General features: G+C 40.8%; 1 protein-coding gene across 22 annotated transcripts in view; it reads right to left on the bottom strand.

Annotated features, from left to right (window-relative positions):
- Window positions 1-18,548, bottom strand: part of IL1R1 (interleukin 1 receptor type 1) — a 195,702-nt gene that overhangs the window by 2,425 nt on the left and 174,729 nt on the right. For all 22 annotated transcript variants that reach the window (XM_086327820.1, XM_086327821.1, XM_086327816.1 and 19 more), the window contains 8 exons: window positions 16,482-16,716; window positions 16,185-16,374; window positions 15,127-15,295; window positions 11,804-11,869; window positions 8,548-8,665; window positions 7,357-7,508; window positions 1,929-2,072; window positions 528-695 (listed from right to left, as the gene is read on the bottom strand). In XM_086327820.1, coding sequence (XP_086183946.1) covers window positions 528-695; window positions 1,929-2,072; window positions 7,357-7,508; window positions 8,548-8,665; window positions 11,804-11,869; window positions 15,127-15,295; window positions 16,185-16,374; window positions 16,482-16,716 — 1,242 coding nt within the window. The remainder of the gene's footprint in view (window positions 1-527; window positions 696-1,928; window positions 2,073-7,356; window positions 7,509-8,547; window positions 8,666-11,803; window positions 11,870-15,126; window positions 15,296-16,184; window positions 16,375-16,481; window positions 16,717-18,548) is intronic.

Genomic DNA, 18,548 nt, shown 5'->3' on the forward strand with positions numbered 1-18,548 from the left:
TAAGTTCTGCAAAACGAAATAAAATTTAGTTAATTGTTGCCCCAATAGAGTGTGAGAAAAGTAAACACTTGCATTTAATATGAAAATCATCACGTGCCACTATGCTGTTCTTGTTTGGTCTCAGTCGTGTCTGACTCTTTTCGACCCTTTGGACTGAAGCCCACCAGGCTCCTTTGCCCATGGGATTCCCCAGGTAAGAATACTAGAAAGGGTTGCCATTTTCTCCTCCAGGGGATCTTCCTGACCCAGGGATTGGCAGGCAGATTCTTTACCACTGAGCCACCAAGGAAGTCCCACTTAAGAGGCTCGTCAAGTTGTCAAGTATGTGTACCCAGGCTGCAGTGTTCCACCTTTAGTAACCTGGAGAATCCCAGGGACGGGAGAGCCTGGTGGGCTGCCATCTATGGGGTCGCACAGAGTCGGACACGACTAACGCGACTTAGCAGCAACAGTAATTCAATTAGTTATCCAACTTGAGTAATTGAATTAGTTATACAAGATGTTACTTCTTTCCACTGCACACGTACTTTCCCCAACGTAGTCATCTCGGCCACAGATGAACAGCTTATAGCCACACTGTTTTTCCAAGACCTCAGGCATGACTTTAAACACAAAAATATCCGAGTTACAGGTGGACCCTTCCCCAGGGGTCTTTGGACATAGTATGTATGCATCATATGTCTTTCCATCTGAAACTAAAAGGGAAAATGCAATAGTTATAGAACCAAAAGAAAAAATGAGATTTGCTAAAGTCAGTATCACAAATATGCATTTCATAGTGAATTACTAATTTTGTGTACAATGGTACGCAGCAACAATACCAAAAAGTATGTCTTTTTATTTTTTTTAATATTATTTTATTTTTTAACTTTACAATATTGTATTGGTTTTGCCATATATCAACATGAATCCGCCACAGGTATACACGCGTTCCCCATCCTGAACCCTCCTCCCCCCTCCCTCCCTGTACCATCCCTCTGGGTCGTCCCAGTGCACCAGCCCCGAGCATCTAGTATCGTGCATCAAACCTGGACTGGCAACTCGTTTCATATATGATATTATACATGTTTCAATGCCATTCTCCCAAATCATCCCATCCTCTCCCTCTCCCACAGAGTCCAAAAGACTGTTCTGTAATGTCTTTTTAAAGTATTCACCTCTGACAAGTTTTTTTTATTGTGTTTCACTACAAAGTTCTCATATTATTCAAAGGTCTCCCATAAGGAAAGATTCTTCACCTGCCTAGTATGAAACTCTCTTCATTTCCTTGTTCTCATCTTACTCAAATGTCTCAGTCCTGAATTCTATCCACTCTTCCTTTTAAGTATTAGTGTTGTTGTTTAGTCACTAAGTTGTGTCTGACTCTTTTTGTGACCCCATGGACTGTAGCCCACCAGACTCCCTTGTCCGTGGGATTCTGCAGGCAAGAACACAGGAGTGGGTTGCCGTTTTCTTCTCCAGGGGATCTTCCCAACCCAGGTATCAAACCCGTTTCTCCTGCATTGGCAGGCAGATTCTATACCACTCAGCCACCAGGGAAGCCCATATATTAGTGGAGTAGTAGTTTTTTTTCTGAGATTTCAACAAAATAGAGAATGCTTCCCTGGTGCAGGAAAACTGAGTCATTTCTTTCATTTTATGGCAGGTAATGGGGTGATCTCTGTGCTACCTAACACAGAGCAAGTCTTCAACCGAGGCTTCTGAATAACTGGATTTATAAGCAGATGCCCTAAATGCCAGGCTATCCCACCATTATGAACACCAGAGCAGTAACTTAGAAAATATCAATACTATTCAGTCATGAAACTATAATTATGTATAATTACATTATTTTGTGTGGACCACATTTCATTTTAAAATTAGAATAAAAACCCTCTTAACTACCCCCACTCTCTCAGGAAAATACTGCATAGAATACAAAATTGTACCTTTTTTCGGGAGGAAATCATAGAAGGAATCTCTGTACCAAAGCACAATGTCAACCTTGAAGACTTTGTAGATGCAAACAGAGCATGTAATTACCAATGTTAACATGACAAATATACCAACTGTGGGCTTCTGGAAATCGGGGACTATAGCAGAGAAGAGGGAAAAACACATTAGAACCCAAAGACTTAAAAACTGAGCACAGCAAATTAAACATTACCACCCCAGGGAAACCATATTTGGGATCAGTCTGTAAGCCCAAATTCCAGACAGTATAAACTCATTCATTACCGTATCTCATTAATGGATTATTGTTGTTGTTGTTATTTAGTTGCTAAGTCATGACTGACTCCTTTGTGACCCTATGGACTATAGCCTGCCAGGCTCCTCTGTCCATGGTATTTCCCAGGTAAGAATACTGGAGTGGGTTACCATTTCCTTCTCCAGGGGATCTTCCCAACCCAGGGATCGAATCTGCACCTCTTGCATTTACAGGCAGATTCTTTACCACTGAGCCACCATTAATGGAAGCCCCTATTAATGGATACTAATCTACAAAGGCATTGAGGATGGATACTGTATAAAACTAAGGTGCACTGTATTTAATTCCCACTTAAGTAGTATGCAATAACATAGAAAAAACACCAAAGACCATAAGATAGAGCACTCCATAGGAATATGAGTAAAGTCAAAGTCACTCAGAAGCCTACAAACGTTCTACAAAAGTAGAAGAGTCGGGTGAAAAAAGTGGTAGACTAGAGGAAAGGAAAGAAGAGTTTAGGATGGCCAGACAGTGTTTCACACTCCACATTCTCCCAGCTGCACAGGCTCGTTATTCAGCTGATGACCGCGGAGGAGTCTGGTGGAGGAGGGTGGAGAAAGAAGAAAGAGCCTTCTAAACATAAGGAGACAACCAGGAAAGAGAATATAAAAACTCAGTTATTTTGTTTTTCCAATTTAGGTCACTGACCCACCTGCAGTTGGGTATGTTTAACCTGCAGTTAAACTGGGTATGAAGTGGAAATCAAGGTAGACTAATGTCCGATTGGCCTAATTGATAGTTTACATTTATATTCAATTATTACTCGCAAAGAGTTGGACACGACTGAGCAACTGAACTGAACTGATTGCAGCTTTTAAAAATATTCATTTATTTACTGGGCTGTGTCGGGTCTTAGGTGCGGCACACAGGCTCTCTAGTTGCGGTGCTCGGGGTTGGTTGCTCCACAGTATGTGGGATCTTGGTTCCCCAACCATGATCCAACGCATGTCCCCTGCATAGCAAGGCAGATTCTTAACAACTGGACCATTAGGGAAGTCCCCAACTGTAGCTTTGTATAAGATCATCTTATCTGAAGTGTAAATCTTCCAGACTGTTTTTATTCAAGACCACCTTAACTATTCTGGGCCCTTGACATTTCCAATATGATTTTTAGAATAAAGACACCCACAACAACTGCTGAGATTTTGATTGGAACTGTTTTCAATGTACAGATTAATTTGAGGGGAACTACTTTGGAGAAGGAAATGGCAACCCACTCCAGTGTTCTTGCCTGGAGAATCCCAGGGATGGGGGAGCCTGGTGGGCTGCCGTCTATGGGTTCGCACAGACTGAAGCGACTTAGCAGCAGCAGCAGAGTATTTATAATACTGAGTCTTTCAATCTGTGGTTATTTATCCCTCCATCTATTAGGTCTTTATCTCAGTAATTATTTTTAGTTTGTATCAGATTTTGAACAATTGTTGCTGCATTTATTCCTAAGTATTTAATAGTTTTGATGCTATTATAAATGCTATTTTTTAAAACTTAAGTTCTGTTTCTTCATTGTTGGTATTTAAAGATATACACAGAAATACTATATATGCACATATATAGCAACCCACTCCAGTATTCTTGCCTGGAGAATTTCAGGGGTAGTAGAGGAGCCTGGCTGGCTGCAGTCCACGGGGTCACAAAGAGTCAGACATGACTGAGTGACTAACTTTCACTAGTGATATTTCTAAATTCATTTACTAATTCTAATAGTTTGTCCATAGGTTCTTTTTGTTTTTTTTTCATGTATACATTCATAAATATTTTACTTCAACTATAAATTATCTTAAAATGTTTCACATACTATAAAACTTTTATTTATTGAAGTATAGTTTATTTATAATGTTGTTTCAGGCGTACAGCAAAGCGATTAAGTTTTATATGTGTGTGTGTGTGTATACACACTTTTCCTGGCTTCCCTGGTGGCTCAGAGGTAAAGAATTTGCCTGCCACTGTAGGAGACACAGGTCTGATCCCTGAGTTTGGAAGACCCCACAGCCAGAGGACCCTGGCTGGCTACAGTCCATGAGGTCACAAAAGATCTGGACATGATTTAGAAACTAAACAACAACATATACACTTTTTTCAGATTTTCTTTCCCTTATAGGTTATTACAAAATACTGAGTATATCGTATTTGCTATGTACAGTATGTTCTTGTTGGTTATCTATTTTATATACATTAGTGTGTACAGGTTAATCTCAGCCTCCTAATTTATCCCTCTCCTTTGGTAGGGCTTCCCTGATAGCTCAGCTGGTAAAGAATCTGCCTGCAATGCGGGAGACCTGGGTTTGGATCCCTGGGTTGGGAAGATCCCCTGGAGAAGAGATCCCCTGGAGAAGGGAATGGCTACCCACTCCAGTATTCTGGCCTGGAGAATTCCACAGAATGTATTGTCCATGGGGTCATAAAGAGTTGGACATGACTGAGTGACTTTCACTTTCTTTCTGACCAGAGGGAAGTGATAGAGAAATGCACATCAGAACTACAATAAACTATTAATTATTGCTGTTGAACATTTTTCCATATGCCTGTTGGCCACCTCTATGTCTTCTTTGAAAAAAGTCTATTTAGGTCTTCTGCCCATTTTTTGACTGGGTTTTTGTTGTTATTGAGTTGCATAACTGGAGATTAATCCCTTTCCAGTCACATTGTTTACAAATGTTTTCTCTAATTCTATAATATGTCTTTTCATTTTGTTTATAGTTTCATTTGTTGTACAAAAGCTTTTAAGTTTAATTAGGTCCCATTTGGCTTTGTTTTTATTTACTTTATCTAGAAAATGGGTCAGAAATAATATTTCTGTGGTGGTGGAAATAATATTTCTCAGTCATGTCCGACTCTTGTGACCCCATGGACTGTATGTAGTCTGCCAAGTTCCTCCATCCATGGGATTCTCCAGGCAAGAATACTGCAGTGGGTTACCATTTCCTTCTCCAGGGGATCTTCCCCACCCAGGGATCAAATTCACTTCTCCTGCACTGCAGGCATATTCTTTACTACTGAGCCACCAAGGAAGTCCAATATTGGCGTGATGTATGTCAAAGAGTATTCTGCCTCTGCTTCCCTGCCAGAGGCCAAGACATAGCTCCACCCACCAGGAGGCCTGAACAAGCCTCTAAACCAGCCTCACCCACCAGAGGGCAGACACAAGAAAACTGTCATCTCGCAGCCTGTGGAACTGAGTTCGCAAACAGGTCAGAACCTACCCTGGGACCATGGCCCCAGCCCTTGGGTGATGAGAGGGAGGTGTACTGATGGGACAATAGAATGTTCCCTATAGAGGCCACTTCTCCAAGGTCAAGAAACATGACTAACCTTCCATATACACACAAATTCAAATAGAAATCTACACAAAATGGGACAGCAAAGGAATACATTCCAGACAAAGGAGCAAGATAAAACCCTTCACCTAGAAAAACAACTAACTGAAGTGGAGATAGGCAGTCTACCCAAGAAAGAGTTCAGTATACTGATCATAAAGATCATAAAGTTCTACTCAGGAAAAGGGTGGATGTGAGGAGTGAGAAGTTACAAGAAGTTTTAACAACCCAACAGAGTGGAAGGATACCATAACTGCAATGAAAAATACACTAGAAGGAGTCAATGGTAGAATAAATGAGACAGAAAAATGAATCCATGAGCTGGAACACAAATACCGTCAATATTGTGTTTGATTATACAATGTATGAAAACCAGGAACTTCTGACATCCTCTCTGGAAAGTAGATATTTCGGTTTCCCCTGTGCATCCATCATGGAATTGTTTACCTAAAAATATATTCATTAGGCGCCTAGGATGATCAAGATGCAGGTCAAGAAGCAACAGTTAGAACTGGACATGGACCAACAGACTGGTTCCAACTAGGAAAAGGAGTATGTCAAGGCTGTATATTGTCACCCTGCTTATTTAACTTATATGCAGAATACATCATGAGAAACGCTGGACTGGATGAAGCACAAGCTGGAATCAAGATTGCCAGGAGAAACATCAATAACCTCAGATATGCAGATGACACCACCCTTATGGCAGAAAGTGAAGAACTAAAGAGCCACTTGATGAAAGTGAAAGAGGAGAGTGAAAAGGTTGGCTTAAAACTCAACATTCAGAAAACTAAGATCATGGCATCTGTCCCATCACTTCCTGGCAAATAGATGGGGAAACAGTAAGAGACTTTATCTTGAGGGGCTCCAAAATCACTGCAGATGGTGACTGCAGCCATGAAATTAAAAGACACTCCTTGGAAGAAAAGTTCAAAGTAGACAGCATATTAAAAAGCAGAGACATTTCTTTGCCAACAAAGGTGCATCTAGTCAAAGCTATGGTTTTTCCAGTATTCATGTATGGATGTGAGAGTTGGACCATAAGGAAGGATGAGAGCCAAAGAATTGATGCTTTTGAACTGTGGTGTTAGAGAAGACTCTTGAGAGTCCCTTGGACTGCAAGGAGATCCAACCAATCCATCCTAAAGGAAATCAGTCCTGAACACTCATTGGAAGGACTGATGCTGAAGCTGAAACTCTAATACTTTGGCCACCTAATGTGAAGAGCTGACTCATTGGAAAAGCCCCTGATGCTGGGAAAGATTGAGGGCAGGAGGATAAGGGGACAACAGAGGATGAGATGGTTGGATGGCATCACCGACTCTATGGACATGAGTTTGAGTAAGCTCCAGGAGTTGGTGATGGACAGGGAAGCCTGGTGTGCTGCAGTCCATGGGGTCGCAAAGAGTCGGACACAACTGAATGACTGAACTGAATTGATGATCAGACTTAAGTTGCTAACTAGCTCTGGAAATAGAATGATTAGCAATTGTCTGCATTATCATAGAACTTACAATCACGTAAAGAAAACTAAGATAGATGTGGAAATACATAGCTGAGGCCCTAACACCTTATCTTTTGGGGCAGAGAGATGCATTAATAGAAGGAAAGTAGGGCAAAAAAACTTCACAGAAGATACAGTTCACCTGAGAAGTAAAGTGAATGGAAGTCCCCAGGTTAAAAGGAATCTAAGAGCATTGTGGGCAGAGGAAATAGCATGCCAAACCTCAAGGTCATGATATCTTACCATGGGAATACAAAACTGCATTTCAAATAAACGACTCTCTTGTTTACCTGGATGTATTAGTTGTATATATGCTGTGCTTATTCCTTCTGTATTCTTGGCTAAACAGGTAAATGGATGCAGGAAAAATTTACTTTCCACTGCCGAAATATTAAGCCGTGCGAGGACTGTACTCCTTCTTCTGTTTAAAGGATTCTCCACTCTGTTCAAAAGAATAAGTAAAATTGTATAGATGGCATCAATTATAGAAACAATACATATACCTGGTTTCTCTCTTTGTCATTTAAACTGCAGCAGTAAGAATCACCAGCCTAAAGCACAGGTGTAAGAATAAGGCTATAAGCAGCACACTGATCTGATATTTGATAGCTCTGGGACCACTTACTAGCAGAGAGAAATCAAATCAAAATGACCAGCTTCCAAAAAGAAAAATGGGGATACAGGCATTCTGGGCTCCATGGGACACGGAGAATATATGAAATAAGAGTAGATCGGGACAGATGGGCAAGGTTCCCAGGTGATGCTAAGGGTTGGGAGTTTCTCCCTGGAGAAGTGACAGGGAGCCATCAGAGACTTGAGCAGGGGTGTGCTTTAATTCTTGGTTACATTTCATGAGTCTTCTCTAAACTACTTTAAAAATGAAATGACATGAAGGGAAATTCAGGACGATTGCATCACTGGAATGTTGCAATTTTTAACTGAATTTAAGAGAAAGCCTTCCAAGTGGTCTGGAATTGGTACCATAATAACATGTAGTTCACCTGTATTGTACAAGATCTTATTAATCCTACTTAGCTTAGCAAAAGTAAAGGGTCAATCAAAGACCCACTTGGAGAAGGAAATGGCAACCCACTCCAGTGTTCTTGCCTGGAAAATCCCATGAACAGAGGAGCCTGATGGGGTACAGTCCACAGGGTCACAACAACTAAGCACATTGACCACTCATCCTTGGTACTAACCCTTGCTTTGGTATTTAGCCACTCAGTCATGTCCAACTCTTTACGACCCCATGGACTGTAGCCCCCCAGGCTCCCCATCCATGGGATTTCCCAGACAAGAACACTGGAGTGAGTTGCTACTTCCTCCTCCAGGGAATCTTCTCAACCCAAGGATTGAACCTGCATCTTCTGCCTTGTAGGCGGATTCTTTACAAGTGAGCCACCAGAGAAGCCAATCTTTGCTACCCTTGGAATTTAATACCACAGTTTGTCTAGGGCACAACTGACTCTTGGCATACTTACGTGATAAAGTCTTCCTCTAGCACAGGAGTATATGTACTAACCATTGACCCATTCCACTTCCAATAGACATAGTTACTTAGCCGGCCAGTAACATTGCAGATCAATTGAAGCCAGGATCCTGCAAAGCAATGTATTTTTAAATCATAAGATCAATGGACTCTGGTCCATCTAGATTAACAAAGGACTGTCGAATAAAAATTTTAAAGTATAAGAAAGGAAAAAGAAATTGTTCTTACATCTACCACTGAGAGATGACCACTATTAGTAACTTCATGTATCTTATTCCTTACCTTTCTGTGCACTATGCAGCTTTGAAAATTGGGCATTAACATCTACTCTGACTATTGAGAATTTTGGCTCACATGATCAGCCTTCCAAAACAGGCTATTTCATAGTGGTTTAGTATTCCATCATACAGACATATTATGACAAGCTCCTTTCCTATTGCAAAACATAATTTCCTAATTTTTAATTATGATTGATATACCAATGAACATGCCTTTACATCAACACTGCACATATTCTGAAATGTTATCCTCAATTTTTTGAGGTTTATAAGTCAGAGATTGGGGGGATTTTTTTTTTTGTTTGGATGGCTTTTTTCTCCCTTATAAATCCAATATATTTTCTAAAGATTTTGCTAAGATACTTTATAGACAGCTCTGTTGCAATAAGATCTCTTTTCTTGTTATGTTTACTTGCTGGTTTTTGCTAAACAAGTCTAATACTATAGTATATTAATTTTATATCTGGCCAGTTAATACAATAATTATTCTAACTTTCCCCAGTAATTCTCCTGAAATTTATAGGTATGTAATTATACAATCGGAAAACAAAGTTATTTTCTCCCGTAGAGTCAGCAAGCCTTGGTTCTTTAATCTTTGCATTAGTGGGCACTTCTGGAACAAGTAACTGTTAATTGTTACAGTAACTGTAACAAGTTCATGTGGGCAGCTTAGTCTCACTCTTGACTTCAATAAAAAAGTCCAGACCTGTATAAGGCTTAACACTATAGAGTTTCATAATTAAAAATGCTGGTGATGACTGGTTTGAATTAATGTTATTTACCAAGTGCAGAGGGCTTCCTAGGTGGCTCAGTGGTGAAGAAGCTGCCTGCCAAGTAGGACACACGGGTTTGATCCCTGGGTCAGGAATATCCTCTGGAGAAGGAAATGGCAACCCACTCAAGTATTCTTGACTGGGAAATCCCATCAACAGAGGAGACTGGCAGGCTACAGTCCATGGGGTCGCAAATCAAGTGCAGAAAGTGTCCCTCAGTTCCTATTTTTCTAAGTCATTTTATTGGTAATTAATGTGAAATCTTATCAAATAAAAGCCTGACTATAGCATAACCTTATGCTACGGTGATGGGCCTCTGATCAATGTGATATTTTAAAATAATTATTTCTAATGTAATGTAGGGGGGAGGAGAAGGGGACGACAGAGGATGAGATGGTTGGATGGCATCACTGACTCAATGGACATGAGTTTGAGTAACCTCCAGGAGTTGGTGATGAACAGGGAAGTCTGGTGTGCTGCAGTCCATGTGGTCGTAAAGAGTTGGACACAAAGGAGAGACTGAACTGAATGTAGTTATTATTTTTAGATCTGTAGATCAAATCTAGGTTTTTAGAGAGAGCTCTTAAGTACACACTCCCAGAGCATGCCTTCTCAACAGGGAAAAAATGTACTTCTTAGCGAGGAGAGCAACAAAAGCTTATCTATTGCAATGGTCTGCAGTCCTCTAAAGTGCCAGAGTACATATCTGGGCATTAAATATCTGAGAAAGTAAAGAGGATTGGGGAAAAAATGTCCTGTTAGGTGGTACTACTACTACTACTAAGTCTCTTCAGTCGTGTCCGACTCTGTGCAACCCCATAGATGGCAGCCCACCAGGCTCCCCCATCCCTGGGATTCTCCAGGCAAGAACACTGGAGTGGGTTGCCATTTCCTTTTCCAATGCACGAAAGTGAAAAGTGAAAGTGAAGTCGCTCAGTCGTGTCCAACTCTTAGCGACCCCATGGACTGCAGCCCACCAGGCTCCTCCGTCCATGGGATTTTCCAGGCAAGAGTACTGGAGTGGGGTGCCATTGCCTTCTACAGGGGAAGAAAAAAGGGGGAAATAAAAGGTTGAAAACACTGCTCTGAATTCTACTGGCCAATATTTAAAGTCTTCATCTCTTTCTTTGTTTACATCTATAAATGTCTGTATATTACCTTCCCACATGAAGAACAACTTGGCCAAGTGCAGAATTCAGAGGTCACACATTTTAGCTTTTAATCTCTGTACAATTGTTCTTTGTCTTCATGCAGTTACTATTACAGAAGAGAATTCTATATGCCAGCCTGAATTTTGATCCTCTGATACAAAAGAAAAGTCTGTTTTTATGTTGGGACCAGTGGTTTCCAACAACTTTCAGTGTTGGCAAAAACATTCTATAGTTGTGCTGTCTAATACATAGTCACTAGTCACATCTAAGCCAGTCAGCTCTTGAATGAGGGAATAATATTTAATTAAACGGAATTTACTAAATTTAAATTTAGTGTGGCTATGTACATAACCACACATGCCTAGCTGCTACTGTACTGCACAGCTTAGATGTGAATGCCTATAGTATTATGTCTTATTCTTGAAATAAAACATTATCACTAGCTTGGAAAAATAATTCTCTAGAGTAATTTACCTTCTGGGTCTATAGTCTTAGTCTTCTACCTAAAAGTTTAACTCTCTCAGGAAAAGAAATCCATCCTATACCAAATATATTCCATTTCTTATTTCTAGGCCTATTGAACTTGGTCTTTGTTTTTTAAGATTTTTTTTTTTTTAATGTGGAGCATTTTTAAAGTCTTTATTGAATTTGTCATAATACTGCTTCTGTATTATGTTCTGGTTCTTTGGCCACAAGGCAGGTGAGATCTTAGCTCCCCTCCCTGGGATCGAACCCACACCCCTTATATCGTAAGGCGAAATCTTAACCACTGCACCACCAAGGAAGTCCCTGAACTTGTTTGTCGGCTGATGTCTTCATGAATAGTAACTGTCCATAGAAAAGTAACACTGAGTCAATAAGACGTGGCTAGATATTTGCCATAAGAGGCAAAAAATCCAAAGAAACAAGACACAACGTGTGCCACTTTCTAACTTTAGATACATGCAGTGAACAGCTTGGGTTGTGTGCAGCAAAGGTACAGTTTATCTTACTCTCTAGTTCAAAGAAACACTGATTTCAGCATATCCTAATTGTAGCCCACTTACCCAAGACCACTTCCATTGTCTCATTAGCTGGACTCACAATCTCAGGTTTTGTGTTTCTGGATTTCTCTGAAAGAAAAACACCCACAAGGTCTCTTATAGATTCGAATCTCCAAAGATGACAACACTTGGCAAAATATACCAAACATTAACATATTACAACACAGCATCTGCCTCTAGGGGCCACAGTATACATGGCAGGAGACAGAGGGCCAGGATTTTTGTGAAGGCAGGAGGCTGACTCAGAGGCCACAGCAAAACCATAACACCTCAGCCCTTCTGAACCCACAGAGTTTGGTGCTACAAAAAAAAAAAAAAAGACCACAAACATCACCAGGCTCTGGGTCTGCGGACAAATGCATCTCTTCATGCAAATCAGGGAGAACAAAGTGGCTTCCCTGGATGGAGCTTTATTAACCAGAAAGTCACTAGTGCTAGATGTGTGTCTATTTGGTAACTTTCACAGTAACCCAAGAGTGAAAGCCACAGTTATCAAAAAATGCCACACACTTTGGCATACTTTATTACAGTAGGCAGAAAAATACTAAGAATCTCCAGAAATTAATCTGTCTTTTATTCTCAAGAAGATAGGCTTCAAGAGTTGATCTGGGACCAAACATGACCAAATTTGAATGCCTAGTATTCATTCTGCTACTTAAAAAAAATTCGTTAGCTCCATCAGCGCAGGATATTCTGTCTCTCATTCCCTACTGTATACCTAGAAAGTGCCTGGAAGATGGGAAATGCCCAACAAATATTTATAAATCCACCTTTAGAAGAGAAACAAAACAGAACCCCACCCCTGATTATATTATTTCTACATAAGGGATCAGAAAAGATGTCCGAAAGTAGTTAAAACCCATTTGAATTCTTAAAATTCTGTAGTACCCTGTTTTCCGTCAAATCTGGTCTGCTGGTCTGGCTGCAGTACCCCAAGAAACACAAACTGGAGATACGCAACGCCCAGGGAAGTGCTGCTAAGGATGGTTGTGACTCAGGACTCCTGAAATTTAGGAGTCACCGATACTTGTAGGATGTAGGCAAGGAATCGATTTTGAGACAACACAATTAACCTTTGGCAAAAATAAATAATTGTAGAACTGAGAAAACACGGCTATCTGAAAAGTGATCATCTAGGTTTACCTGGGATAGTCCCTATTAGGCCTGTTGTCCCAGAATAATTACTAATAGAGACTGCTTTAACTTTTCAAAGTCCTGGTTAGAGTAACTTTACTTTTTTTTTTTTTTTTTTTGTAAACAGCTTGATAAATTTAACTTTCTATTTCATATCAGAGTAAAGCTGATTAACAATGTTGTAATTGTTTCACATGGGGGTCTCCTCCCATCCAGGCTGCCACGTAACATTGAGCAGAGTTCCCTGTGCTATGCAGTTGGTTCTTGCTGGTTATCCATTTAAAATATAGCAGTGTGTACATGTCCTTCCCAAACTCCCTAACTATCCCTACCCCCCATTCTTTCCCTCTGGTAACCATAAGTTCATGGGAATAACTCTCTTCGTACATTACTGAAAGCTTAGGAAATCCTAGTATTGAGAGAAAGGTTGAGTGTTCTGCCCATCTCCAGGTAACTTATAAAGGTGCATTTGTTCTATTTTGTTTTAAAATAGTTTTTAATATGAAATATGGTGAATAGCAGCCTCAGGATGACTAACAGGAAAAACTGGCATGCACCTATTTGTTTCTCAGCACCAGGCACATGACTGCAAGCTGAGCACGCTTGATCCACAACACAGTTCACGACAACCGCGGAAGCTTGAATCTGCTTACAGAGAAGGAAACGGGCTCAGAGAAGTTATGCGACTGGGTTAACACAGATCTGACAAGGGTGGAGCTTATTCCATGGATAAAGAAGCTGTGGTACATATACTCAATGGAATATTACACACCATTAAAAAGAATGAAGTAATGCCATTTTCAGCAACATGGATGGACCTAGAGATGGTCACGCTGGGCGAGGTCAGTCAGACGGAAAAGGAGAAATGCTGTATGACGTCCCCCCATCAAGCTAAAAGAAATGACACAAAGGAACTTACAAAACAGAAAGACTTACAGACTTAGAGAACGAACTTATGGTCAGCAAGGGGGATGGGGGAACAGATAGTTGCTGCTGCTGCTGCTAAGTCACTTCAGTCATGTCCGACTCTGTGCGACCCCGTAGACAGCAGCCCACCAGGCTCCCCCGTCCCTGGGATTCTCCAGGCAAGAACACTGGATTGGGTTGCCATTGCCTTCTCCAATGCATGAAAGTGAAAAGTGAAAGTGAAGTCGCTCAGTCGTGTCCGACTCCTAGTGACCCCATGGACTGCAGCCTACCAGGCTCCTCTGTCCAAGGGATTCTCCAGGCAAGAGTACTGGAGTGGGGTGCCATTCAAGGGGGATGGGGGAACGGATAGTTAGGGATGGATATATCCATCCCTGAATATGCACACACGGCTATATTTAAAATGGACAACCAACAATATATATATAATAAATATTTGCTGTCACCACTGTGGTCTTCCCTCACTGACCCTAGCAGAGTACTCACCATACTGTGGATTGATTAATTTGTAACTATGAAGAGTCATTTACTGATTTTAAGAGTGGCTTATGCAGATTGAGGAAATCACAGAAGCCCTGTGGGGACTTAGAGATTCAACTTATGGTTACCAGGGGGGAAAGGTGCAGGGAAGGGATAGTTAAGGAGTTTGGGATGGACGTGTACACACTGCTATATTTAAAGTGGATAACTGACAGGGCCTACCGTATAGCACAGGGACCTCTGCTCAATGTCATGTGGCACCTGGAGGGGAGTTTGGGGGAGAGTGGATCCATGTATGTGTGCGGCTTAGCCCCTTTGCTGTGTACCTGAGACTATCGCAACGTTGTTAATTAGCTGTACTCCAATGCAAAATAAAAAGATGTTTTTGAAAAAGTGTAACTTATTTCAAGGTCTGTTAGGGTCCATCAACAACTGCTAGACACCCAGACTCCGCAGGTGAGAGGTCTCAGAACTGTCCTTTCCCCAGTACTAGCCAGAGGAGTCCCTGAAGCCTCTAGAGAACCATCTTTAGCCACGCCCCAAAACAAGCCTCCTAGTTCCGCTGGAAAACTCAGCTCATCCTGTCTGTTTAATCAGCACTGCATCTGAAACAGGAATGAAAACACTTACATAGCATAGAGCAACAAAAACTAAAGCCAGGTGACCTCTAGCAAGTCATCATGCTTCTCCTGGACTTAGTCCCTCTGTAGACAGTGAAGGTGATATTACTCATGGTCTCTGGACCTTCCCGGATTTAAACTCCTAGGACTGCAGCTATGACTCACCCAGAGTAATCAGCTTTATCGCCCGGGTGACACGATACTGCTTTCCCAAGTGTGTGTATGACGCATGACACATATAGTGCCCACTGTGTGCTGTGTTCACGTTTGTGATGATCAGCTTATTTGTTACTCCAGCAAAGTTTACGTTGTCAAGAAGTAGAGGTTTGCAGTCCTAGACAGGGGGAAAGGAAGTATTGAAAACCAATTATTCATAGTTATATTCAAGTAAGGGCAACCCACTCCAACATTCTTGCCTGGGAAACACTATGGACAGAGGAGCCTGGTGGACTACAGTTCATGGGGTCGCAAAGAGTCAGATGTGACTAACGGACTAGAACACACATTCATGTATATGTGAATAGAAAGGTACTTGCACAGAAGTTTTAATTTTGCTTTTTTTTGGCAAAGTCATAATTATATTCCCAGGATATTACATTTTTATGCCTATGAGTCTTGCACTTTGAAGACAACTGGAAACAAATATACTTTGTAAGAAAAAAATGTTTGAGGAAAGAATGCTAACTACAATTTCTTAGTAATGATATACTTCCATTCTTCACTGATATTATTTTGTATTTTTAAACCTCTAAAAAGTGATTATCCATGTAAGCTCCAAGAAGCCAGGTAGATCAAAGACACCAGAATATGATGTATTCCATGCAGTGCTAGCTGATGACTTTTCAGTTACAGAAACCACTAAAGTTATCTAAGGACCACTTAGTATTTATAATAAAACATGAAATAATATACTTTGTAACAAATAGTCACTTTAAAAAACCCTAAATTTATAATCCTCCTTATTTTTAAACATCTTATATGCCCACCGTACTTTTCTCAGCTGTACCCTATTAAACAAAAATGACAGAAAGTAAATTTTTACTTAAGCTGCAAATTAAACACATACAATCATAAAACTTTAAAAATGTTCTATTAAGTTTCACCACTCAAAAGCAAATAATCTGCCAAATGAAAAAGTCCTTTGCGGATTCATCCTAATGTCTATGACAGCAAACTCTTTTATTTGCTAGAGAAGTAAAAGGCCATATGTAATACAAAATTACCTTATACCACTGTACTTGGGGTAACTCATTGTTTTCATCTTTTAAAAAATCCAAGTAAGGACATACAAGTTGTCCGTCTCCCGCGGTCAGCAGTCTCTGGGTAAACACAGTCCTTTCATTGTAACACAAGTTAGGCTCGTGCTGCACAAACTCTACCACTATTTTAATTTTGAGGCAGTAAGTTGAATTTCTAAAATAAATCAAAATAAGTTCATTAAAAAAAAATTGGTTTTTTTTTTCCGTCCTGAAGAAGGGTACAGACACGACATGTTTGTAACCTATTTATCGCTTGCTTACCTCACTGAGCAATAGTAAGCTCCTGAATCCTCCACTTCAGCAGGAACAAACCAGAGCTTGTCTTTGTGCTGGTGAATCCGAGATCCTCTTTCTGTAGATACAGGCGTCCTGCTGTCATTTTTATACCAAGTTATAGGCTCTTTGTGGGCACTTGTGATGAGAGGACACGAGCGAGCATCGATTTCACGTGCGGGTGAAACCAGCGTAATTTTCTCTTCATGTTCCTCACATTTATCTTAAAAAAGGAGAAAGGGAAAGTCATTTCTCCTTGCCAAAGAAATTTGGCAACGTTTCTTAATGGAATATCTAAATAAAAACACGAGTTATTAAATATATTAATTTGTGTTATTCAGGAGGGTGTTAGCTCAGTTCAGTCGCTCAGTTGTGTCCGACTCTTTGCGACCCCATGAACCGCAGCACACCAGGCCTCCCTGTCTATCACCAATGCCCGGAGTCCACCCAAACCCATGTTCATCTAGTTGGTGATGCCATCCAGCCATCTCATCCTCTGTCATCCCCTTCTTCTCCTGCCCCCAATCCCTCCCAGCATCAGGGTCTTTTCCAATGAGTCAACTCTTCCCATGAGGTGGCCAAAGTATTGGAGTTTCAGCTTCAACATCACTCCTTCCAATGAACACCCAGGGCTGATCTCCTTCAGAATGGACTGGTTGAATCTCCTTGCAGTCCAAGGGACTCTCAAGAGTCTTCTCCAACACCACAGTTCAAAAGCATCAATTCTTCAGTGCTCAGCTTTCTTTATAGTCCAATTCTCATATCCATACATGACCACTGGAAAAACCATTGCCTTGACTAGACAGATCTTTGTTGGCAAAGTGATGTCTCTGCTTTTCAATATGCTATCTAGGTTGGTCATAACTTTCCTTCCAAGGAGTAAGCGTCTTTTAATTTCATGGCTACAATCACCATCTGCAGTGATTTTCGAGCCCAAAAAAATAAAGTCTGACACTGTGTCCACTGTTTCCCCATCTATTTGCCATGAAGTGATGGGACCAGATGCCACGATCTTCGTTTTCTGAATGTGGAGCTTTAAGCCAACTTTTTCACTCTCCTCCACTTTCATCAAGAGGCTTTTTAGTTCCTCTTCACTTTCTGCCATAAGGGTGGTGTCATCTGCATATCTGAGGTTATTGATATTTCTCCCGGCAATCTTGATTCCAGCTTGTGCTTCTTCCAGTCCAGCGTTTCTCATGATGTACTCTGCATATAAGTTAAATAAGCAGGGTGACCATATACAGCCTTGAAGTACTCCTTTTCCTATTTGGAACCAGTCTGCTATTCCATGTCCAGTTCTAACTGTTGCTTCCTGACCTGCATACAGGTTTCTCAAGAGACAGGTCAGATGGTCTGGTATCCCCATCTCTTACAGAATTTTCCACAGTTTGTTGTGATCCACACAGTCAAAGGCGTTGGCATAATCAATAAAGCAGAAATAGATGTTTTTCTGGATCTCTCTTGCTTTTTCTATTATCCAGCGGATGCTGGCAATTTGATCTCTGGTTCCTCTGCCTTTTCTAAAACCAGGTTGAACATCTGGAAGTTCACGGTTCACATATTGCTGAAGCATGGCTTGGAGAATTTTGAGCATTACTTTACTAGCATGTGAGATGAGTGCTTTTTCCATGATCCAGGGGATGTTGGCAATTTGATCTCTGGTTCCTCTGCCTTTTCTAAAACCAGCTTGAACATCTGGAAGTTCACGGTTCACATATTGCTGAACCATGGCTTGGAGAATTTTGAACATTACTTTACTAGCGTGTGAGATGAGTGCAATTGTGCAATAGTTCGAACATTCTTTGGCATTGCCTTTCTTTGTGTTATACAGGAGAGTGTTAAGAACCTGACAATTAAGAGAATTATCTTGGAAGTCTGAAAGATTTCTAGTCACTTACTACCTGTGTCCTTGAGCAAGTTATTTAACCTCTCTCATCCCCTCTGTATAGCTGTTTTAATAAAAAGATGGAATAACCTTAATTTGCCCCCCCACCTGAACAGCTTAAAAAAATGGACAAAGTATGTGAAACAACAATGTTCAAGACATTGAATGTC

The sequence above is a fragment of the Bos grunniens genome, chromosome 11 (assembly GCF_055505025.1).
Source record: "Bos grunniens cultivar Pamir isolate PY7600 chromosome 11, Bosgru_T2T1.0, whole genome shotgun sequence".
In the NCBI taxonomy this organism is placed as follows: domain Eukaryota; kingdom Metazoa; phylum Chordata; class Mammalia; order Artiodactyla; family Bovidae; genus Bos; species Bos grunniens.